Source organism: Lampetra fluviatilis, chromosome 8 (genome assembly GCF_964198595.1).
Source record: "Lampetra fluviatilis chromosome 8, kcLamFluv1.1, whole genome shotgun sequence".
Taxonomy (NCBI): Eukaryota; Metazoa; Chordata; class Hyperoartia; order Petromyzontiformes; family Petromyzontidae; genus Lampetra; species Lampetra fluviatilis.
In genome coordinates, this window is record NC_136282.1 from 469,740 (window position 1) to 494,133 (window position 24,394).

At 50.2% G+C, this 24,394-nt stretch overlaps 1 protein-coding gene across 2 annotated transcripts in view; it reads right to left on the reverse strand.

Annotated features, from left to right (window-relative positions):
- Positions 1–24,394, reverse strand: part of LOC144933763 (anoctamin-1-like) — an 86,607-nt gene that overhangs the window by 27,111 nt on the left and 35,102 nt on the right. For both annotated transcript variants that reach the window (XM_078858833.1, XM_078858834.1), the window contains exons 14-18: positions 20,627–20,828; positions 7,594–7,705; positions 7,131–7,188; positions 1,141–1,241; positions 577–725 (exon numbers count right to left, since the gene is read on the reverse strand). In XM_078858833.1, the coding sequence (XP_078714959.1) occupies positions 577–725; positions 1,141–1,241; positions 7,131–7,188; positions 7,594–7,705; positions 20,627–20,828 (622 nt within the window). The remainder of the gene's footprint in view (positions 1–576; positions 726–1,140; positions 1,242–7,130; positions 7,189–7,593; positions 7,706–20,626; positions 20,829–24,394) is intronic.

Genomic DNA, 24,394 nt, shown 5'->3' on the forward strand with positions numbered 1-24,394 from the left:
TCTAGTTTTGCTTAAAAATACAGATTAAAGTTTTCTGGGTGTGAATTTGTTCTTCTTAGCTGATTAAAGCAGTTGTATATTACTTTACTTGTCTTAGCAACTACCTTGGGCACCAGTTTAATGCATATGAGAATGCATTGATTCATTGATGATGTTAACCTCATGCACGATACATGCATTGAATAATTGATTCAAATCATTAGAGTGTGAGGGTGGCTAATCAGTTCTTGAAAAACAAGGCTGTTCGGTAATGAATGTATTTTGATGTTTCCTTTATTGATAATGATGATGACTTTCTAAATACTATTTCATAATAATATGTATGAACCATTTTAACACCAACCAGTTTGTGCGCAAGATAAACTTCCAGGTGACTGCCTGAACAGAAAAAACGTTACTCACCTGGTATTATCTGCTCCTAATTTGCCTTAAGTTCACATTTGTTTTTTTACAAAATATGGCAGCAACGTTCGTGAGAATACTGCGGGTGACATTGCAGCTATTGCTGTAAATCAATAACTGATAACGTGAAGGCGTATTGGATACCACCTGTTGTATGTAAGTCATTTTGATTACCCATTTCCATGTACTCTGGATTGAGCCCAGTGAATGGCTCCAGCTCATAGTCCTTGCATCCCAATTCCATCCCATCCTCTTCCGTTAGGTGGCTCGCCTTTTTGTGCTGATCCTTCTTGTGCAGATAACGGCAGAGCTTCTTAATTTTTCTGTTCAGAAGAGCGGGGACAGCCAAACCTACACTGAAGCTAAGCTTAGTGGGTGCAACTTTACAACATGCAACGTTTTGTAACTCAAATGTTGCACAATATAGCGTTATTTGTTTTACTTTGTTGATATTTTTGTACCAGTAACACATTCCAATGTTACCATTCTGACCCTGATTACAGTTACAAAGCATCGTTTTGGGGATTAAATTATGCACTCTGGTTCAGAACGGTAGTAAAATTATGCTAAAATGTGCAACCCGCATTTGAAAAACACATTTTGAATACACATTCACGCAACGACCTTTTATTTGAATAAAGAACAAATAATACATGAAGTTGGTGGAATTTTTTTGAGATTCCTGGAAAGTCAAATATTTTTTTATTGCAAAAGTACACACGCAGAGTTCATACTCACGGGATGCCAACCTCAAACAGGTTGTTTTGGAGGAGCTGTTTGCCCAGCATGATGATACAGAGCTGCAGGGCAAGCTCCTGAAGACATCCACCTGGGGCACACTGTGGACAGCATACACCACTCAGTGGGTGTTCATCAGAAATAATATCTTCAAGGAGGCATTTTCGTCTGTATGTTGCCAGTGCTATAAGTGATAGTCACATATGTAGTGACATAGAACGGTCACTACTGTGTTGGCCCGTACGAGGGCTGGGGGCCCCAAGGGGGTGCCTGGGGGGCACGTGCTGGAGGGATCTGGACCTTCCCAGAGGTGGGGGAAGTGAGGCGTGTCCTGGGAAGGGAGGCGTGGCCTGGAGAGAGCCAGCCACGCCTGGGCGGAGCCGGCCACGCCAAAGGAGATATAAGCGTGGTGTGAACGGAGAGCAAGGCTGTTGTACTGTACTCCAAGTCCCGAGTCGTCGTACTGGGCCAGGCAGGCCGTTGCCTGCCTGGTCAAGTCTGTGTCACGTTCCAGAGTGTTAGTGAGTTGAGGAAGGTGGTCACCACCTCATGTACAGTGTTATATTACTTACCGTTAATAAATAGTGTTGCCTCCAAGTTGTGTGTGCACCTAATTCGAACCCACTACATTTGGCGTCAGAAGTTGTGGAAATATAAATATTGCTAGGTGTTATCCTAGGGAAGTAAAATGGGCACACGAAAAACAAAGACAAAACTCATCTGGACGCCTTCGTACGACGGGGATGGTGTGACGACCATCCTTCGGACAGCCCCGGGGATGGCAGCCCCGGTGACAGAGAGAGAGAGATGGCGCTGCACGCGGAGCGGTGGGACTTGCATCGCACTGCTGCTTCGCCGCCATCGGGAACGGAGCGATGGAGCCGCGGGGAGAGGACACCGTCGTCTCTGCGGGGGCTGGCGGGGGGAGGCCCAGGCATGCGGGCCACGCGGTGGGGCCGCCAACTCGGCGGCTGATCGTGGCGCGGTTCCCGCCAAAACGCCGCTCCCGCCAACTTGAGGGCTGGTCGGGGCACGGTTCCCGCCAAAACGCTGCTCCCGCCAACTCGAGGGCTGGTCGGGGCGCGGTTCCCGCCAACTCGAGGGCTAGTCGGGGCGCGGTTCCCGCCAAAACGCCGCTCCCGCCAACTCGAGGGCTGGTCGGGGCGCGGTTCCCGCCAACTCGAGGGCTGGTTGGGGCGCGGTTCCCGCCAAAACGCCGCTCCTGCTGCCGAAATGCCGCTCCCGCCGACATCAACGCCTGCAGAGGGGGAGTTCCAGCCTTCTGCTCGAGCGCGAGAGGTGGATGGGTTCGCAAGAGCAGGCCGTGTTCACCATGAAAGATTCTTCGGGCCGTTCCAGTGCTCCACCTTGCCGCCCTCCGATATTCACAGTTTGCCAGGCGAGTCGTGACATGACACGAGAAAAATAATAATAACTTCACCCATCTTGCGTGTGCCGGGTTGCGATCGCGGGTGTTTTTTTTTAACTCGCTGGTTTGCGGAGCGTGTTCGTCTGGTTGTGTGCGTGATAAAGTGACGCGGCGACCATGCGGGTTTCTGCTTGTAACAGTGTTGTTGTTAATTACGGCGTCGAGATCGGTATCTTCTGGGTGTAGTTAATGATTAATTCGTTGTTGGTGTCCCGAGCTCCGTTGATATGCTGTAGGTTGCCGTGTTAACGACTCGTGTTGTTACATCGTTTTGTTGCGAAATCGCCATTGTTATTGTGTATACTGTATGGAGTTTCGCTCGTGATTGTCACGTGTAACTGTAAGAAACTTTGATCGTCATTGTTGCCAAGGTACAGACCGTATGGAGCTTTGCTTGGAATTGTTAACAGGGTATGGAATGTTGGGTACTTGCTTGTGATTATTTACTATGTACGGATTGTCTGGAGTATTGATTGTGTGTGTTGCCATGTGGGGACTGGATGGAGCATTGCGCCAAATGATTGACCGTACGAATTTCATATACTGCATATACTGTATTAATCAATTCGGCGATTCTTGGGGTTTGTGTATAGTTTTTTTGCTCTCAAAATTCGAATGCCCTGAGTCCCTTGGTTAATGTTGAAGGGGTTTTTAAAATGACAGGTTCGGTGTGTTTCAACCTCACTGGTTGGCTCCTGTCCGTTGTTGCACAGATGATGTCTTTTGTGCGGGAATGCCCCTTGTGTTCTACATCGATCGGGGGTGCGTTTCCGTTAATTGCTGTCAAATTGTGTTGCTCTCTCCACTCGGTTGGTACAGCTGCATGCTGCAATGCGAGTCTCGGAGATGATGTGTACGGATACGGGATGTGAGGTGTATTGTTGTGACCATTGAATATTCGGGATCGTCACAAATTGTGCGTACCTGTTCGGCATTGGATCAGTTCTGTGGGGGATCATAATTCAAATTGTATGTGTTGTGATGGTGTTAAATTGCGATGGTGACATGCTGCCAGGGATTTGGAATTGTGCTGCTGGCTGTCACCTATCTTGGGGCGCAGGTCCTGACCAGGATGGCCCAGTGAGTGTTGCGTGTCTAACATGAACGTTGTGGTCCCGTCATGCTATGGCTGACGGCTTGACCTGACAGCCCGGAGATTGAAACACTCCGTGGTATGTCTAGCCTAGTGGGCTGTGCGCTCACAGGGCTCGGAGAGTGTGGTCCCGTCATGCAATGGCTGATGGCTTGACCTGACAGCCCGGAGATTGAAACACTCCGTGGCATGTCTAGCCTAGTGGGCTGTGCGCTCAGATGGCTCGGAGAGTGTGGTCCCGTCATGCAATGGCTGACGGCTTGACCTGACAGCCCGGAGATCGAGACACTCCGTGGCTTGTCTAGCCTAGTGGGCTGTGCGCTCACATGGCTCGGGGAGTGTGGTCCCGTCATGCTATGGCTGACAGCTTGACCTGACGGCTCGAAGGTTGAGACCCTCCGAGGCGCGTTGAAACAGTGGGCTGGAGATTCGTAAGGTTCAGGTGGAGTTGTCCTGTTACGTTGAGACTGTATCCCTCAGTTGTTAGGGTGCATGTTGTGCAGTGAGTGAACGATGGGTCGTCTCAGCTTGGTCGGTACCGCTATATGCTGCGATGCGAGTCTTGGAGAGAGACTGGGTCGTCTCAGCTCGGTCGGTACAGCTATATGCTGCGATGCGAGTCTTGGAGAGAGACTGGGTCGTCTCAGCTCGGTCGGTACAGCTATATGCTGCGATGCGAGTCTTTGAGAGAAACTGGGTTAAAATCCCACCGATATGGCCGACGCGTGCTGCTGGTTGTGACGCCGCGTCGGAAAGGCGGTGGGGTGGTAACATGGAAATTCCCCCCCCGATATGGCCGACGTGTGCTACTGGTTGTGACGCCGCGTCGGAAAGGCGGTGGGGTGGTAACATGGAAATTCCCCCCCCGATATGGCCGATGCGTGCTACTGGTTGTGACGCCGCGTCGGAAAGGCGGTGGGGTGGTAACATGGAAATTCCCCCCCCGATATGGCCGACGCGTGCTACTGATTGTGACGCCACGTCGGAAAGGCGGGGGGGTGCTAACGGGTGACTGTCATTGCATGCGTGATTCTAACGGGGGGGGGGGGGGGCTGTGCTGGAGCGTAAGTGGGTTAGCCAGTTTTCATGTATATTTGTTGTTAATTCCCCGTTTTCTATGCGGTTCCCGTTTACCCTCGTCGATTCTGTATATATTACGTGATTTTATTTCTTATCGGTCGCCGGTCATTTATTGATGTTGCTGGTTCGGAGGCACACCTTTTCGATGTTTCACAGTTGTGTTACAGCCGGGGACGGCTGTGTGTTTATACAGGGGGGGGTTGATGTAGTGACATAGAACGGTCACTACTGTGTTGGCCCGTACGAGGGCTGGGGGCCCCAAGGGGGTGCCTGGGGGGTCACGTGCTGGAGGGATCCGGACCTTCCCAGAGGTGGGGGAAGTGAGGCGTGTCCTGGGAAGGGAGGCGTGGCCTGGAGAGAGCCAGCCACGCCTGGGCGGAGCCGGCCACGCCAAAGGAGATATAAGCGTGGTGTGAACGGAGAGCAAGGCTGTTGTACTGTACTCCAAAGAGAAGACATCATCGGTCGTCAAGTCCCGAGTCGTCGTCCTGGGCCAGGCAGGCCGTTGCCTGCCTGGTCCAGTCTGTGTCGCGTTCCAGAGTGTTAGTGAGTTGAGGAAGGTGGTCACCACCTCATGTACAGTGTTATATTACTTACCATTAATAAATAGTGTTGCCTCCAAGCTGCGTGTGTGTGCACCTAATTCGAACCCACTACACATATATAAATATAACCAGAACCCACTCCATCCGCAGCGTTTTTTATAGGTTCACAGTTTGGTTTTGGGAGCCTGCCCTGGTTAATACTGTGGTGTATATTAACAATAAAAAGTTATTGCATCTGATTCACAGTCGATGTTAAAGATCCATGGGCATTCGAAGAAGAGTAGGCCCATTTGTGTGCCGGCATCATGGTCCACGTTTTAAAGTGATTTACTCAACTGGCACCACGTACAGTGTGCGGTGCGGGCTCCCGGTGAGGGAGCGAGAGGGAGTGTGAGCCAGCCAGGGTTATGTTGAGGCGTGATACACGTGACCAGATGATATTGGAGGGGGGCCACCGGTGGATGGGGGCCATTGGACGGTCTCATGGGAAAAAGGAGCTCTCGGGAGCCTTCGGGAAAGAGCTCGAGAGATCTAGGTGGGCGGGGCGAGGGGCGGAGCCAGCCCCAGCCCAGGCCGATATAATGGGGGCCTCATGAGGGGCTCGGGGTTCTTCGGGTGGTTGGTGAAGAAGATCCACGTCGGGTTGAAGAAGTCTCTAGCCACGTGGTCCGGGACCCAGCTCGTGGTCCGGACCAGGATAGCGAACCGTGTCTAGTTCTGCCATAGCGTGGTTAGATGGGCGTTCAACGCCCATCTAACCACGCGTGTGTTGAGTTGGTGTAATAAATAGTGTTACTCCCAAGACAACGTCTGCGACTCAGTTGGACTCACTACACTTTTATGCTGTGTACAATCTTAGTTATGACCGTAGAACACTGTGGCCGATGCATTTTATGTTCTAGTTACTGAATGTGCACACTGCAGTGAAGGGAATCCTGTACAGTAGTGGGATTTCCAGCTTGGGATGTTTTTCCTGCTACTCTTAGGATCTTTGATAAGTTCCTTTGGTTGCGACTGAAGAAACTGTCTTGAGGCAACGCACAGTTCTTAAACGCAACAGTTGTGAAGGTGTTGCTTTTCTTTGGTCTCTTAAACTGACCATTATAAATTGAGTGCCCACTGCCTTTCGTGCCAATCACTTCCTGAGCAGAGCTAGTCTTTCATGCAAAATAAATCGCCACCTTTTTTTATAAGGGACATTTTTTTTAAAACCAGGATTTGTTTCACCCTCACCAGAAACGTCCCTGCTGGGGTTGAAAACCTCAAGGCCTTTCCAGGGAAGAAAATACATTATTCCTAATTTTTTATGTCATGATGAAACCCACCATTATAACCAACTGGAAAGAGCATGATCCACGAACACTACAGGAATGGGCCAATACATTTTCAGAAATTGCCGCTTTAGAGGATCTAAAACTAAGGGTCAGGGAGGAGGCTTACCACCAAACATGGAACCCATTCACTACCTCTCCTCCAGAGGGCATTGATTTTAAGAGCATTCATGAGGGCATTTAGGCACTTCCTCCCTCCCCCCCCCCTTTTTCAACTCCTACAGGGGTACCAGGGCAGACACCAGCGGGTTGGAGAGTTTACTGAAACATTTGATTGAAACATGCGGTGTAGACAGGTTTCCATTGCACTGTAATCCGTAATGTGTTTGTGCAAGAGCTGCCATTTCATATTCATATATTTGTAGGTAATGTGTTGAACAAATAAGATGATGATACAGATCCTAACCAAATATATAAAGACTCTCTGCCTCAGTGTTAAATATTAAACTGCGTGCATTTTCATAATATGTTATTGATAGTTACTCTTAAAAATATTAGATGACATGTCATACCTCTTCCATGCGATAATTAGGTAAAATGTAGTAGTATTTCTTGGGATAACCAGTTATTCTGTAACAGAGGCAAGTATGACACGCGAATAAAGTACTGTACAATCTTAAAAACGAATTCAAACGCAAAAAAATATATCATACACTGGAAGATGTCCTGTAAATGTATGATGTACTGCTATCAATATCACAAAAGCATGAACAAATTATTCAATGATCAGTACAACATTTATTTATTTTGTTGAAATCTTCAAATTCTTGCCATAACTATATTCGCAAACCTAAAATATTATCAAAAATGTAAAACTACTACAAACGATTTGTTTAGAAATTTCCCTCTTCAATTACCTACATTCAAGTACTGTATAGGGAAGATTGTGAACTACGAATGAATGTTGATCATTTTTGTTTAAAATAAAACCTGTGACAAAATAACGCAATATTGATTTGACTTTTTGCAACTTACCTGCCCTTGAGGAAGGCCACGTATATGATGCTGGTATAGGAGTTGACAAACTTCAACATGAAGGACTTGAAAATTAGCCGGGTTTCAAATTCTTCCTCCGTTTTTGGAACCTCTGGAAAGAGATGAAAGTCGCAGGACGCTGGGGTTGTGGACATGGTGTGGAGAGTCCACAGGGCTCCTCTGGCCAGCGGGGACAGGGGTGGCCCTAGACGAGCTGCCAGCAACTGGCGCCCCCGAGGGAAAACATATTGCCCCTATTTTCCATTTAATGTTTTTTGTAAACGTATTTTTTAAACAGAGGCATAGTTATACGTTTGTCCGTCCATCCGTCCATCTGTCCATCTGTCCAATAAAATCTCATAAAAGTTTAGAAATGGATGATAATGCATATTCCCTCTGTACGCGCACGGGAATTGAAATAATCACATCTTCGTTATTTTATTTGTATATTTTGTATTTGTATTTGTCCCTTGAATTTGACGCCCCGCTTAACTTGGCGCCCTAGGCGACCACCTAATTAGCCTATAAGGACGGCCGGCCCCGAGCGGAGATTATCTATAGCACATGCGAGCGAAATTAAGGGGGCAGTCTTCTACAAATGCTGAAGACTACTCACATCCATCAGTGTGAACACAGTTCCACCACCATCGTCGTCGTCGTACAGTTGTAATTACTTGCAATGTGGGTTTCCGTAGACAATACAATGATCCATATGTTGAAATAATGACATCCAAATGTGTTCGTGGGTTAGACCACGTAGTGGTGTTATGCCAAAATTTATTGTCATTAACCCTCCACCACCCTACAAGATTGTTACATTTCAATAGATAAATTATACGTGCCTATTTAAAATGATCAAATGCTGACCAACACCCAGCAGTGTCTGAAACATTTTCTCGACCGAATCTAACATCAAACGTACGACATTTAATAGAACCACTTTGAGCAAATTTCTGGGTAGTGCACCCAGAAATCACTGAAAGTGCCAGCAAGCTGGGACATGGCTATAACCCCCCACGACCTACACAGGGTAAGGAGACCCTCATCCAGCAGTGGCTTGATAAAGGAGCTGTACACGCACGAGCGCATAATTATGCATTGTGAATAATAATGAATGATGCGATCATGCGTGTACAAACAAACAGGACAGTGGCACAGCGTGTTTGAGGTTCGCGTGCAAGTTAAACTTTTTTTTTACCAGGTAAGGCCCACTGAGCTACATAGCTCTTTTTTCAGAAGCGACCTGGCCACAAACAATAGCTCAACGACGTGGCTTATCATGTTGAAATTTGTAGCACCCAAATACTCCAAACGCTTGTTTCTAAATGTGGAGCAAAAAACCGGAGGACCCGGAGAAAAATCCACGCGACCACGGGGAGAACATGCAAATATGCAGGTACCAGGGTTGGGATCGAACCTACGACCTCCTGTATTCCAGGTGAGGTAGTTCAAGTTACCTCCTGTATACCAGGTGAGGTAGTATAAAGTTACCTTCTTGAAGATGAACTAGTTAAAGCTTATTCTCAAGAAGGTAACTTCATACAGTAATGTGTGATATGCCTAAACTGAAGGTTTAAAATGGAAATTGTTACATTGTAGTATAACAATTATTGTAGCTAGTGTGCTTTTTTGATAATTTGTTTAAGTAATAAAATAAAACGTTTCATAGCCAATGATGCCATGTAATGTCTAACAAGACAACAGGGAATATACTGAAATACAGAAGAGCATGACATTTTGTCTCATGTGTAAAACCACTTAAAAATAGGCGTCCAGGTGTAACTATAACTCTAATCACATGTGCGGCGAATATCTCTTCTTATTTTGGTGCAAGCATGCTGGTGTCATCACTGCCAAAAATATAAGATATGTTGCCAAGGCGACATGTTCGCCGGTTATGTAAAGACTAGCCTTTTGCCCGTCCAAGGACGGGTGCATTTCACTAAATCTGAAACTTGCAAGTGAAAAGCAGACCGCGACGTGATATGAATTGCATCAATTTGTGTGCAATTTGTAAGGCTGCGGTGACACATAATTATTTCATTAAAGGTTAAATTATCTTGTTCATCATGACGTCCTTTTTACTTCTATGTCTCAATAGCGTTATGGAGATCATGTGACGTGAGGGTTCTGCCTTTATAGTGAAGGTTGTAAGTTGACGCTGAGGAGGGGGGAGGAGGCACCTCGGCCCCCCATGTGGAGTGACGCCACCCGCTAATTATTATTAATGGGGGGGGGGGGTGTCCATTTGGAAGACGTCACCTCTTCATGATGATTAATGAGGGGGGATGTTCGATGTGGAGTGACGTCACCTTTTCATGATTATTAGTGAGGGGGGGATCCATGTGGAGGACGTCACCTATTCATGGGTCTTTCGGTAAAGTCACGTAGATAGGGTCAAAGAAAATAAGAAAAATAAGAAAAAACTACGACGTTTCCATCACAACACAAGCAATCGTCACCAAGAGAAAAAAGAGCGGGAAAGCTGCTGAGGCAGGCTGTTTTAAAGGTTTGAAATGGGTGTCGCCCAAGGGTCATAAACGAAGTAGGTGGAGCTAGTGATGTTAAAGTGAGAAATTTGCATTGTAATGTAAGGTCGGAGAGCTACCTCCACGACGACAAGGCACGGAGGTGGCCATTGTATTGTGAGAGATTAGCATGTCAATGTGAGATCACAGAGCCACCGCCACATCGAGGACACGAGCGACGGCGGCTGTGTTAGTGTGTGACATTTAACCTGTTAATGTAAAACCAGAGAGTCGAAAATAACTACTAACATTGGAAGGTAGGATGGAAACATCACAGCCAGTTATGACTTAAACTGGTTAATAAAGTCCCTCCTATGATTGCTCAGTTTGTACCCATCTTCTCGGTTGAAATTGTGTCTGTGTCTATATATATGTGTAATAAATCTTCTTGAGACGGTTTCCAGAATCAGTCCTTTTTATTTTCAACTTCCACAGTTACACTTCACACACACTCCCTATTGCTGACAGACAACGGAGAGAGGGCAGACTTCCCGCCAGTTCCCCACCGCGCACGTGGCACCCAGAGCCCCCGTACGCACGTGGCTCCTGCTCTTCTCGTTCCCAAGTCTGCTCACGACTGCTCTCTCTTTCTCTCTCTTAATCCCTTCGTCACGTGGTACCCCCCAGCCAATCCTCCATAGACAGCGTTGACCGTTCCCGATGGTTCCCTGTCAATCCCGGGACCACGCCTCTGATCCGGCTCCCCATTAGCTGAGGCCCCAATTGGCCAGGCCAATCACCCCTGCTAACATGCCGTGATCACGCCGAGGCCATGCTCCCAGACTCATCTCTTATTCGCTACAAAGCAGGACTGGCAAGCCAATCCCCACGTGAACCCTCTATGGCTGTTATTACATATGGATGGCTTCATGAACGAATCTTTGTTGATAGCCAGTGGGCTTGCAAAGTACCTTCGTCTTAGAGAAATACATTTCCTGTGAGCCCACCGCATTTAAACAATGATCAGCCACGGCCGAGGTATTGGTCCTATCGTGTTTCAGATCTGCCTTATGTTCAAGAACACGGTCCGAGACATGTTGCTTAGTTTCCCCAATATAACTACTGCGGCAGACAGCTTAGTTTGCAGACGCCGGGGTATTGCATGTCAGGGATCACATCCTTCACAGATGGGATCAGATCACGAATTTTAAGTACTGTTTAAATCAAACCTGGATCTTGTGTTTGCTCATGATTTTGGAAATCTTTTTAATATTTTTAATCACCCCTGCTATGTATGATGGTTTTGATTTAGATTGGGTCCTAAGATGGTTCTTTTCCAACGGTTGGGGTGATAGCTTTATGGATTGTGTGGTCTGAATATCCATTCATCTTGAGAGCTTGGTGTACGTGTGCAGGGGTGTTACGGAGGGGCTGTTATACAATGGGATCACACGGGAAAGAAACACAGTGGGCGTGGCTATGTCGGTGCACGGGAAGGTGCTCCCAGCGACGTCCACATCGGGCAGCCTGGGGGGCTGACTCGGAGCTGGGATCCCCCGGGGCCCCACCCCTCAGCGGGGGTTTTGGTATAAAAGGGGATGAGCCGGAGGGCTCGGGGAGAGATGTTGAAGCTAACCAGTGAAGACAGAAGGTCGTCTAGATAGAGCCCTGGACTCCCCTGGATCGCCGCCCTTATCAGGGCCGAACAGGATCGAGCCAGCGGCGTGGTCCCGAGAGCCAGAGCCGGTGCTCTTGTAAGAGCTGGTCTGGGACTCCGGGTACCGTGAGCCCGACTTACCAGTGTCGGCTAGCTAGCCTCCCCTAGCCGTTAGTGGAGGACCAAGAGGTAGGCTAGGTGTAGCTAGAGGGTGTATTCCCAGTTAGACGGGTGAGGGGGCCGATACCCCCTCCAGTGTTGTATGTCCAGTGTTGTGCTGTACCCGACACGGAATAAATACGTGTGCCTCCAACCCCGGCGTCCAAGTCTCCTGGAACATTATTACATCTGGTGTTAGAAGTGATCTGCTACGAACATGGACACGCGACGGACGGCTCGTGCCAGGGAACCGGGGGCGGAGGACACCGCTGCCGAAGTTGAGCCCGAGATGGCTGAAGGCGACGCCGAGCAACCGGGGCCGGGTCCATCCACACCGCAACGTCTGGATGGAGGGGAGCCGTCAGCAGATGGACTGCGGCAGGCTCACGCGAGACTGGCGGAGCTACTTTACGCTGCTGCCGCCACGCTTGACCAAATTACGCGGCTGGGGGCTGGTGGACCGCCACGGAGCGACGACAGCCAACGGGCAGCACGGGTTCCCGCCACTTTCACGGAGCCGGATTCTGAATTTCCCGCCATCGCTGCAGCGACTGCAGAGGGCGTGGCCGGGCTGAGCCTCGCGTCCGACGTCGGGCGTACAGTGGCTGCTACGTCATCAGGAGCGGCCAGCGCGTCACCAGTGGTGCGACCGGCGATGCCACTCGTCGTTCACGCCGAAGCCGAGCCAAGTGACGGGAGCAACGGGGGGCGACCTTCGACTGCGGCCGCTGCGTTGCACCAACGTTTACCTCCCCTCAAGGAGTTTGTGGGCGAGGATGGTGACTGGGGCGGCTTTCAGCGGCGCTTCCTCGCACACCAGGAGATGGCGCAGTGGACAGATGCCGAGGCTCTCCGCGCGCTGCCGGCGATGCTAGACAGCGATGCCCTCGCCACTCTCACCTCGGCGCCGAAAGCCAAGCGCGCCACGCTGCAGATGGCGCTTCAGCTGCTGGCTGCAGTCTACGGACCACCTTCTGACTGCAGACAGCTATTCTACGATCGTCAGCGGGGTGCCAAGGAGTCGCCCCTGGCGTATCGCACAGCTCTCCTGGCACTGGCAAGAACGGCTTTCCCGCGAATGGATGACGAAGGAGTGGATGCCATGGTGACGGAGAAGATCCTCTTGCTGGCTGACGAATTGGATATTGTCGTCGTGGCGCAGGACGACGCTGAGATGTCTTCCCTCCGGGCCGCACGACACCTCCACGCCAACTTACTCTCGCAGCGACGAAAGGCCAGCAAGGCGGCGACCGGCCGTGCCGTAGCTGCAGCCACCCTCCCGGCGGAGGAAATTTGCGCCGTCGACCATCAGCTGGAGTGGAGAGCGGGAGTACGGCCGGCTCGGGACAGACCGAGCCGCCTTGACCAGCCAAAGTCATCGGGAGTGCTCCCGCGCTGCTACAATTGCGGCCTCCGGGGTCATGTGGCCTCGGGATGCCGGTCTCCTCGGCAGCGCGGGGCGACGCCTCGACAGGACGCCGCGCCTCTTCCCAAGCTCCAACAACATAACCCGGCGAGTCGCGGCACCCCACATGGTTGGCCTACACACACACCCATCACACACTCACGCACCGCAACGAACGGGGGTCTGAAATTGCACACCGTTGCGCCAACACGTACCACTGTGGGGACTAATTTCCAACCCAGCCAGTGGTCCGTATTGGCCCATCGCGTTGTGGCCGCGTCGTCGGGGTCGTCAGTCGTTGTGGGGCACATTGATGGGGTTGAGGTGCTCATCCTGGTCGATACGGGAGCATCGGCGACCATTATTTCGGAATTAATTTACAACATTCTTCCTGTTCAGAGCCGTCCTTTGCAGCCCGTTGATGTTCGGTTCTATGCTGCTAACGGGGGCTCACTTGGCATCATTGGACAAATTCGAGCGCAAATTTGTATCGGGGATATCAAATTTTCTGGCCCAATTTTTGTCTCCTCCTCGCTGGCGGTTCCGTGCCTGCTGGGGACGGACTTCCTGGCCAAAATGCCGATTTGTATCTTAGTCGACCAGGGCTGTATTGAGCTCCCGTCGGGCCGACGTATGTCATTTCTGCCGTCTCCCTCTGCGGGTCGGATGGCGTTCGCGACGGTACCGACGCTCGTCGATAGAACGGTACGCGTACCGCCGGGGGCCCAGATGCTGGTGCCTCTTAAACTACGTCGGCCTTTCGCTAAGGGGATTGGGGACCAGGGGGTTCTGCTGGGACCGTCTAGGGTTGGGGTTAGCGGACCTCACTTAATTCCGGCCCAGACCATCGTTAAAGGGGACGGGGACCCTTTCATCGCGGTTCTCAATGTGGGGTCGCGGACGGTGGTGGTTCCACAGGGGACCGTGCTTGCGCATGCAACGCCGGTGCCCTGTAAGGAGCCCGTCGTAAATCACGTAAGCGCTGCCCCTCTGCCGCGACCACATACGGACAGTGATGAGGGGTGGCTCGAGGCGCTTTGTGCGGGATCGACGGACCTGCCAGACTTACAGCGTCAAAAGCTTAAAACACTGCTGCGTGAATTTTCCGACGTTTTCAGTCGGAACAAATACGATCTGGGCTGTACTCATCTGCTGCGTCACCATATTGATATGGGTGACAGCGCGCCAATACGCCAGAATCCTTTTCGGTTAAGTCCCGCCGAAAAGGACCATGTCAAATCGGCCGTTGATGACATGTTAGCCGCCGACATCATTTCTTCTTCTACCAGCCCTTGGGGAGCGCCGATTGTCTTAGTTAAAAAACATGACGGCTCGTTGCGGTTTTGCGTCGATTTTCGTCGCCTCAACAAAATTTCTGTTGCCGACGTATACCCGCTCCCACGGATGGACGAATCGCTTGACGCCTTGGCGGGGGCGCGATTCTTCTCCACATTGGATTTGCTTTCGGGATTCTGGCAGCTTCCTCTGGACGATGATTCGAAACCCAAAACTGCATTCCGTACACCGCACGGCCTGTTCCAATTCAGCCGGTTGCCGATGGGACTCCACTCAGCGCCGGCAACTTTCCAGCGATTGATGGAATTGGTCTTGGCTGGGTTACAATGGGACTCGTGCTTGATTTATTTGGATGACGTTATCGTCTTTAGCAAAACATTCGACGAACATCTCCAGAGGTTGCGGGCGGTTTTCCTCAAAATGCGGGCTGCTAATTTGAAATTTAAACCCCAGAAGTGTCATTTGTTACGCGAATCTGTGCGTTATTTGGGACATATTGTCGGACGCTCAGGTATTGCTACCGATCCCGCCAAAACGCAGTGTGTCAGCTCCTGGCCGACTCCCACCTCTGTGGGAGAGGTCAGGAGTTTCGTTGGATTTGCGTCGTATTACCGACGGTTTGTCGCGGATTTTGTAATGATTGCAATGCCCTTACATGCTTTGACATCTAAGGGGGTCCGGTTTCACTGGTGACAGGAGGAGGAGGCTGCTTTCCGATCCCTCCGGGACGCTCTGGTAAAGGCTCCTCCTTTGGTTTACCCTGATTTTTCCAAACCCTTTTTGCTCGACACGGACGCGAGCAACACGGGAATTGGGGGCGTGCTTTCGCAGGTGGTTGACGGCGTGGAACGGGTAGTAGCGTACGGTAGTCGGGTGTTGTCTCCAGCGGAGCAAAGATATTGTGTCACCCGTCGGGAACTGTTGGCAATTGTTAACTTTATCCAACAGTATCGCCGATATCTGTACGGTCGGCATTTCACCGTCCGCACAGATCATGCGGCACTACAGTACGCCCTGCGAGTCCAACAACCATCGGGACAATTGTCTCGATGGTTGGAGATTCTCCAGGACTTCGATTTCGAAACTACGTACCGTAAGGGCGTTCGCCACACCAATGCGGACGCTCTGTCACGGCTGCCAACCACCTCCGGATGCGCATGCCTCCTGGGGTCGGGGCGTTGCAGGCCTCCGAGTGACATGTCCGTTCCGGTCCTGGCGGCCGCCGCTGACGCAATGTGGTTGACGGGTTCGATTGCCCAACAGTGAAAAGATTCCTTGCTGGGGTTGCCTGTTGCTGAATGGGGGCGCCGCCAGATGGAGGACACCTCCCTCCTCGCGTTGCGTCGTCGCGTCGGAAGTGCTGGGCGGGAGAGGGGTGATGTCGACTCATGGGAGATGGTCCAGGGTCTGTTAATGCATTGGGACGGGAGATCCCATCGACACCGGCTGGTGGTCCCTTCTGGTTTGCGGGGGAAGGTGGTGTGGGCCACGCATGAGCGTCTCCTCCACCTGGGGACTCAAAAGACCCTCGCCATGCTCCAGCTGGATTTTTTTTGGCCGGGCATGACAAGGGATGTCGGGGATCTGTTGGGGTCATGTCCTCGGTGTGCGCAACGTAAACCACCAGCACGGGAGTCTAACCCGCCTTTGCAATCCATCAGAGTTTCCAGGGTCAACGAGCTTGTCGCGCTTGATATTCTGGGCCCATTCCCCGCTACCCCCAGGGGCAACAGATACCTGTTGACCGGGGTGGAATATTTTACGCGCTGGCCTATGGCCTAGCCCCTTGCCAACCAGTCGGCAGCAGCCATCGCGGAGGCCTTTGTCCAGGGATACGTCCTGGACAAAGGTGCTCCGGAGCGGCTGCTGACCGACCAGGGCAAAAATTTTTCTGGTAAACTTCTCCAAGAGGTCTGTGAGCTCCTGGGCACGAAAAAAATTTGTACCTCCCCATATCATCCGCAAACTGACGAGATGGTGGAGCGTCTGCATAGAACCATCACGTCAATGCTGTCCCAACAGGTCTCGGACTCACAGACCGATTGGGACCTTCAAATTCAAGGGGTGTTGGCAGCATATAGAATGGCTCCCCATGCGGCGACGGGATTTTCCCCCTTCTTCCTGATGTACGGCCGCGAACCTGACCCACCTGTTCAGACCCAGCTGCAGATCTCCACGCCGCGGGGTAAATCTAAATTGGGCGACCATGTGAAATTCAATATTGATAAATTAACAGAGGCACGGGAGGCTGCTATGCAAAATTCCGACCTCCGCCAGAAGGCTAACGAGAGGCTCAGGTTGGGTCGGGCGCACGTGCTGCAGTGGAAACCAGGTGACAGGGCATGGTTACACTGTCCCCAAGTACCACTTGCAACCTCCTCTAAACTGGTGCGGCCGTGGTGGGGTCCTGTGGAGGTGGTTCAGGTTTTTCGGCCTCAGTGTGTACGTATCAAATGGGGGAAGCGGTGGTGGTTTGTGCACCCCTCCAGATTGAAACCGTTCGTTGCGGTCCGAGTTCCCACTTCACACACGCATGGCCAAACATGTGGGGGGTCCGCCGACTCCCAGGGTCCGCCTCCGCTGCTCTCACCTAACGTGCTGCCGGCTGTCCCGCCCCCAGGTGCACCGGGAGTGACGGGCTCATGCCCGCCAACCCCTCCTGGGGATGCCGAGGGTCACGCGGCAACAGAAAGTGACTCACTCGGACACGGACGGTTGCCACCCAACAGTCCGCCATCCGGGGTTGCCCCGTGTGACGGGCCTGCTGCAAGAACGCGCGCGAAAATGCGCAGACTTTTGTGATGCCCGGAGGATTGTGTATATGTTGTGTTCACTGTGTGTTGTGTCTGTGGTGTGGTTTCCTGCTAATTGTATATATGGTGCTCTTACGGAATTCGTATTTATTCGGGGGGTGCGTCGGGTTATTTTCTCTTCTTGCTGTTGTTCTTCTTGTTGTTGTTCTTGTTGTTGTTCTTGTTGTCGTTATTGTTGAAAAAAATTGTGAGGCACACGCGGGTTCAAGGGGTAAATACACTTTTATTGTCGTTTTGTTGCAGCCGGGACGGCTGCGAGCTGTACAGGGGGGGGGGGGGGGGGGGTGATGTAGGAGTGTTACGGAGGGGCTGTTATACAATGGGATCACACGGGAAAGAAACACAGTGGGCGTGGCTATGTCGGTGCACGGGAAGGTGCTCCCAGCGACGTCCGCATCGGGCAGCCTGGGGGGCTGACTCGGAGCTGGGATCCCCCGGTGCCCCACCCCTCAGCGGGGGTTTTGGTATAAAAGGGGATGAGCCGGAGGGCTCGGGGAGAGATGTTGAAGCTAACCAGTGAAGACAGAAGGTCGTCTAGATAGAGCCCTGGACTCCCCTGGATCGCCGCCCTTATCAGGGCCGAACAGGATCGAGCCAGCGGCGTGGTCCCGAGAGCCAGAGCCGGTGCTCTTGTAAGAGCTGGTCTGGGACTCCGGGTACCGTGAGCCCGACTTACCAGTGTCGGCTAGCTAGCCTCCCCTAGCCGTTAGTGGAGGACCAAGAGGTAGGCTAGGTGTAGCTAGAGGGTGTATTCCCAGTTAGACGGGTGAGGGGGCCGATACCCCCTCCAGTGTTGTATGTCTAGTGTTGTGCTGTACCCGACACGGAATAAAGACGTGTGCCTCCAATCCCGGCGTCCAAGTCTCCTGGAACATTATTACACGTGTTCCAGTTCACTGGCTAGGTGATGACGGTCAGAAATACATCGAACTCCATGGTGTGCAGTTTTTACGACAGAATTCTTCTGGGATGGATGGTGGTGGGAGTCAGGTTTTAGGTAGGCTTTCCTGTAGACAGTGTTCCATTGAGCCATCTGGTCTCTTTCCAATTAAAACATCCAATAATGGTAACTTGCCATCCTTTTACAACTCATACTCTTAGGTTTTTTCGGTAAAGTCACGTAGGGAAGTACATAAATAAATAATAAAATATAAATAATAAAAATAGACGAAATAATAGAAATAAAAAATCACGACGTTTCGGAGGCAACACAAGCTTCCGTCTTCAGGTGGAACCGTCACAGCACGATTGCTGTATCAAGTAAAGAGAAATCCCAAGAGACCCGACCTGGTTGAGGGGGGAGGAGCCAGGGTAGGCCCCTGGAGAGGAGTTTTTTTTTATGATAAGGTTGGTACGGCTGCGGCTGCTGCTGGGACTGAGCCTTTGTTATGTAGACTGGTTGAGCAGGGAGAAGCAATCTAGAACTTTTACACCTCCATGGTGAATTTGATGGTTGGGTGTATGGAATTTATGTGGTTGAAGAATTGGTTCAGAACTGGTCGGCTATGTGGCCAGATGACGAACGTGTCATCTACGTCCCTCTTCCACAAGGACGGACGTAGAGTGGATGCCTGGATGGCATCTGTTTCAAAATTTTCCATGAAAACATTGGCTACAACTGGAGATAAGGGAGAACCCATTGGGGTACCTTCAACTTGTTTGTAAAATGTTCCATTCCAGGTGAAGTAAGTGTTGGTGAGGCAGTGTCTCACCAGGGCCGGTACATCAGCATTCAGTCCTTGTTTGATCAAATCTTCAATGATTGCAATGGTCATCAATTCCATACACCCAGCCATCATATTCACCATGGAGGTGAAAAAGGATGGGAAGTTACCATTCTTGGATGTTTTAATTGAAAAGACACCAGATGGCTCAATGGGACACTGTCTACAGGAAAGCCACCCATATGGATACCTACCTAAAACCTGACTCCCACCACCATCCATCCATCCAAGAAGAATTCCTTCATCAAAACTCTACACCATAGAGCTCGATGTATTTCCGACCGCCATTACCTTGCCAGTGAACTGGAACACGTACACCAAGCTCTCAATATGAATGGATATTCAGACCACACAATCCGTAAAGCTATCACCCCAACCGTTGGGAAATAACCATTTGAAGATCCAATCAAAAATATCATCACCTTGCCATACATGGTCACTAAAAAGATTTCCAAAATCATGAGCAAACACAAGATCCAGGTTCGATTTAACACAGTACATAAAATTCGTGATCTGATCCCACCTGTGAAGGATGTGATCCCTGACATGCAATACCCCGGCGTCTGAAAACTAAGCTGTGGCTGCAGCAGAAGTTACATTGGGGAAACTAAGTGACATGTCCTGGACCGTGTTCGTGAACACAAGGCAGATCTGAAACACGGTAGGACCAATACCTTGGCCGTGGCTGATAATTGTTTTAATTCGGTGGGCTCACACGAAATTTATTTCTCTAAGACGAAGGTACTTTCCAAGCCCACTGGCTATCAACAAAGATTCGTTCATGAAGCCATCCATATATATAGACACGGACACAATTTCAACCGAGAAGATGGATACAAACTGAGCAATCATTAGAAGGACGTTATTAACCAGTTTAAGTCATAACTGGCTGTGATGTTTCCATCCTATCTTCCAATGTTAGTATTGATTTTAGACTCTCTGGTTTTACATTAACAGGTTAAATGTCTCACACTAACACAGCCACCGTCGCTCTTGTCCTCGATGTGGCGGTGGCTCTGCGATCTCACATTGAAATGCTAATCTCTCACAATACAATGGCCACCTCCACACCTTTGTCGTCGTGGAGGTAGGTCTCCGACCTTACATTACAATGCAAATTTCTCACTTTAAAATCACTAGCCCTGCCCACTTCGTTTATGACCCTTGGGCTACACCCATTTCAAACCTTTAAATCAGTCTCAGCAGCTTTCCTGATCTTTTTTCCCTGATGACGATTGCTTCTGTTGCGATTGAAACGTAGTTTTTTTGTTATTTTTGTTATTTTATTTGAACCTATCTACGTGACTTTACCAAAAGACCCAAGAATATGCATTTCTGCAGTCACGAAAGCTTTAAGTTAGGACGTCACCTCTTCATGATTATTAATGAGGCGGGCTGGCCGACATGGAGTGACATCACGCATGGGACACACGGATATTCTTGGCTCATTATAGTAGAAAATGTGAATCTGTCCCTAAGTGTCAACCTGTGCTCGCGTGTGGGGTACGTACCGATGACAGTGAGCCAGCGTGCAACAGAGCCATAAATCTCATCCAGAATTAGGATAATGACGAGATTGATGAGGAAAGCTGTAGCCATGATGATAGCTGAACGGTTGGATTTTAAGTAAGGGTCGGTACTGTTGGCCAGAAGCACGTTCATGGTAATGCGGTAAAATATCATTCCAACCACGATTGCAAATGAAAGTAAAACCTGCAAAACAAAATGTAAACAGGAATACAACGTACATCAAAGCAAATTATGCATATCTGTGTTGTGTCTTGTAACTAACCACACGGAGACGTCTGCTAGGAGGCAACGCGTTTATTACAACACTCTTCACAACCTTATTTAACACTACTGTAACACGAAGGGGTATGATCCCTTCCACCCTATATCCTAAGGGAGAGACAGCCTCCCTTCTAGCGTGTCCTACGCACTCCGGGCTACCCTACACGCCGGTCCCTCGCCACGGCTCTAAGGGAAGACTGGACTGACCGACCTACTCGGGGTACGGGACTCGCCCCTGGTCCACTGCAACCCCCGGCTCTACCCAGAGCCCCGGGGAGGGTCCAGGGGGGTCAGGCTCACCTCTGGTCTGCTACACCCCGGCTCTAGCGAGAGCCTCGGGGAGGGTTCCAGGGTGTCCTAGCTACCTCGGATCCACAACAACCGACTCTAACATGAGCCTTGGTTGAGGATTCCCGGGTCCTGGTCCAGTCTTCAGGTCTTCGGATGTCTTTAAGCTTGAGTTGGCAAACACTGCCCGGCCCATCCAGAGTGCCGGCCTTTTATCCCCAGATCCCCAGGTCGGGGTCACCCCTCCCCTCATGACCCCCTCTCCAGAACCTTCTAGAAGGTCTTAGAGGATCTTAAATCTTAAGTGGTCTTAGGAAGTGGTGGGGAGCCCCCATCCCCCTCAGTCCCCAGCCCCTGGGGGGTCTGGGGTGTCAACCTCCGGTCATGGGGGGGGGGGGCGGGGGTTTGACCTTCGGTCAACCCATATGCACCTCGCTCTCTCTCAACTGCCCCCTGTCGGCCCGTGAGCACGGTGGCAGGTCAGCTGCCTCCAGCGCCTTATTATGGCGCAACATCTGTAAGAGAGCCCCTGTCGTTTTACTGTACGGAATATGAAATGAACTAAAGGAATAGTTTGGTGATTTTTAAACATCTGAATGGTGAGTGTACTGGCAGTCTATAATGTAGACTGTAGCCTGGTTCTTAACCTCGGTGAGCGTACTGGCAGTCTATAATGTAGTTTACAAATTAAGCTGTATTTGCAGCAGCAGTTACATTGGGGAAACTAAGCGACATGTCTCGGACCATGTCCGTGAGCACAAGGCAGATTTGAAACACGGTTGGACCAATACTTCTGCCGTGTCTAATCATTATTTTAATGCGGCTGGCCCATTGTAGTGACGTGGAGAAGTAACCGCTTCAGACAAAGGCGCTCGATGACCCTTGAAATCGTACTCAAATTTGAGATCAGGCGATAGTTTGCGGCTCACAACAACTTTTTTCAGGAGCGGTGTTCCCTCATCCATTTTTAACCAGTCTGGGAAACAGCCCTCGCTGAACGAAAGATTTGCCAGGTGGACAATCCGCAGCACAAGGACGTCTGAGGCTCTGAGCATGATTTGAGAATCGACGTGTGGATGTAGTCCAGCAGCCATGTCTCATTTGGCAACCGTGCGATGAACATCGACACCTTTACCACCAATGTTGATGCCGGGGTCTCGAGTTTTGCATTGGTTTCAGGTTGATAAAACTCAGATGTCATATTGGGACAATGCGTTGCCTTCAATTTTGAAACTGCCGTTTTGACCATCACTATTTTATTGGCAAATAACTTCGCAAGTACTGTGCACAGACCGGATTGACTAGTTTATGGGAGGTCGGAGTGCAGCAGGCCCTTCACGACGTGCCACAGAGCACGGGGTTGAAAGTCGACTCATTGACATGAAGAACATAGAACGATCTGAGACTCAACCATGAATCAGTTGGCAGATCTGCAGGCCACTCTGTAAGCGAGTTGGACAGTCTCACAACCAGTTTTCTTCCAAAGACACTCCAGCCTCATCCACGTCTACTTCGCTGCGATTGCCTTCGGTGAGAGCCAGTTACTCTGCACGTTCCCTGCTCTCTTTGTGCTTATTTGGATGGGCACGAGTTCATCAAGAACAGCAGTGATGTAATTATTTTATTGAGCTGCAAATGAATTGACCGTCGATCCAAGATTTAAACACCGATCATGACCGGATATTCTGACGGAAAGCATTGTGTTACAGTCATTTCCTGTCTCTGTATGATATCATTGTGACAGGTTGGCGTATAATCGGCAATGCCACTTTGCAAGTCACGAGACTGTGATCTGAAATACTCACATCTTTGAAAACATCGGTCACAGTTATGGCATTGGCGGATGTGAAGATGTGATTCAGTATATTTCCCAAGCGACATGTCATGCCACTGAGGTGCTGGGTTAAACTGTGACTGTCGATAATCTCCGTGAGATCACTCTTGATTTTACCATAAGAACCGGTTGGTCCGGGACAGTTGAGGTCACCACAGATTGTGTAGCGAGAGCCAAGTGACCCACAGTCTAGCTGATTGGAAAGCTCAGAAAATAATTCTGACAGCTGTGAGGACGGCAGTTGATAGATGACAACGATCATAAGCCCCCGCATGCTAGTGGTTATTTTCACAAGGAGCAGCTCCAGTAACGTGATTGTTAATGAGACGCTCAGGACTTCATGGTGAATCGGTGCGATCCCTCCACGGTGTGGGCTGCCGGTGCCAGGCTTCCCATGACGGTGCTGATGTACAATAGCGTATCCGTTAGGTGTAGCCTCATGTTTAATTACGTCCGGTGAGTCATCATATACCCGGGTTTCGGTAATGGCCAATATGTCGAGTCCACAATTGTTGATGAGATCGTGCATCAGCGCCGTCTTGTTGACGATGGAACATTCATTGACCAATTCAAAAGTTAAGAGGAGCCGTGGTCCAGGGTTTGGCAATGAAGGCGCTCTTCTACAATCGTGTGGATGTAGGGCGGAACAAGAACTGACTAGATCTGCAGCGCAAACATGGTGCGAGGGATTGCAACAAGTGACGAATACGGGCTGGTCGGGGTCGCTATTTCCACAGCAGATCGTAGCACAGTGGGTACCGGGACTCGAGTCGTTTGAATTGGAAAGTTGGCCAATCAGCAAGCCAAGAGAAGTTCCCGATATGGCCTCAAGTTCTCCAAGGAAGAGGAGCAGTCATTGCTTAACCAGACCGCTCGGCTCTCTCAGCCGGAGACCCACGAGACCAGGACCCTGGCCGCAAGCAGTCGGGCAGCAGCAGATGTCACAGCGTCGCCATCGCAAAGGTGTTGTTGTTGCTATTGTTGTTGTTTCTGTTGTTGCTATTTTTGTTGTTGTTTCTACTGCTGTTGTTTTTTGTTGCTGTTGTTGCTATTGCTGCTGCTTGCTGCTGTTGTTGTTGCTGCTGTTGTTGATGATGTTGTTGTTGCTCTTGTTTGTGCTGCTGTTGATTTGTTGTTGGTGTCGTTGAATGCACATACTATGCATAGAATGTCAGTGCTTATGAGCTTTAATGCACCAACTATAATGTAGAGCGATTCCACCACGGATGATCAAGTGTTATAGTTTGATTACTATAATGCCTATCTTATGATTTGTATAATATTTTATGTAATACATTATATAGTAACTGGATTAGTATATGGACACAAGAGACATTAATGTAAAATTAAAATAGTAAGGCAGTGC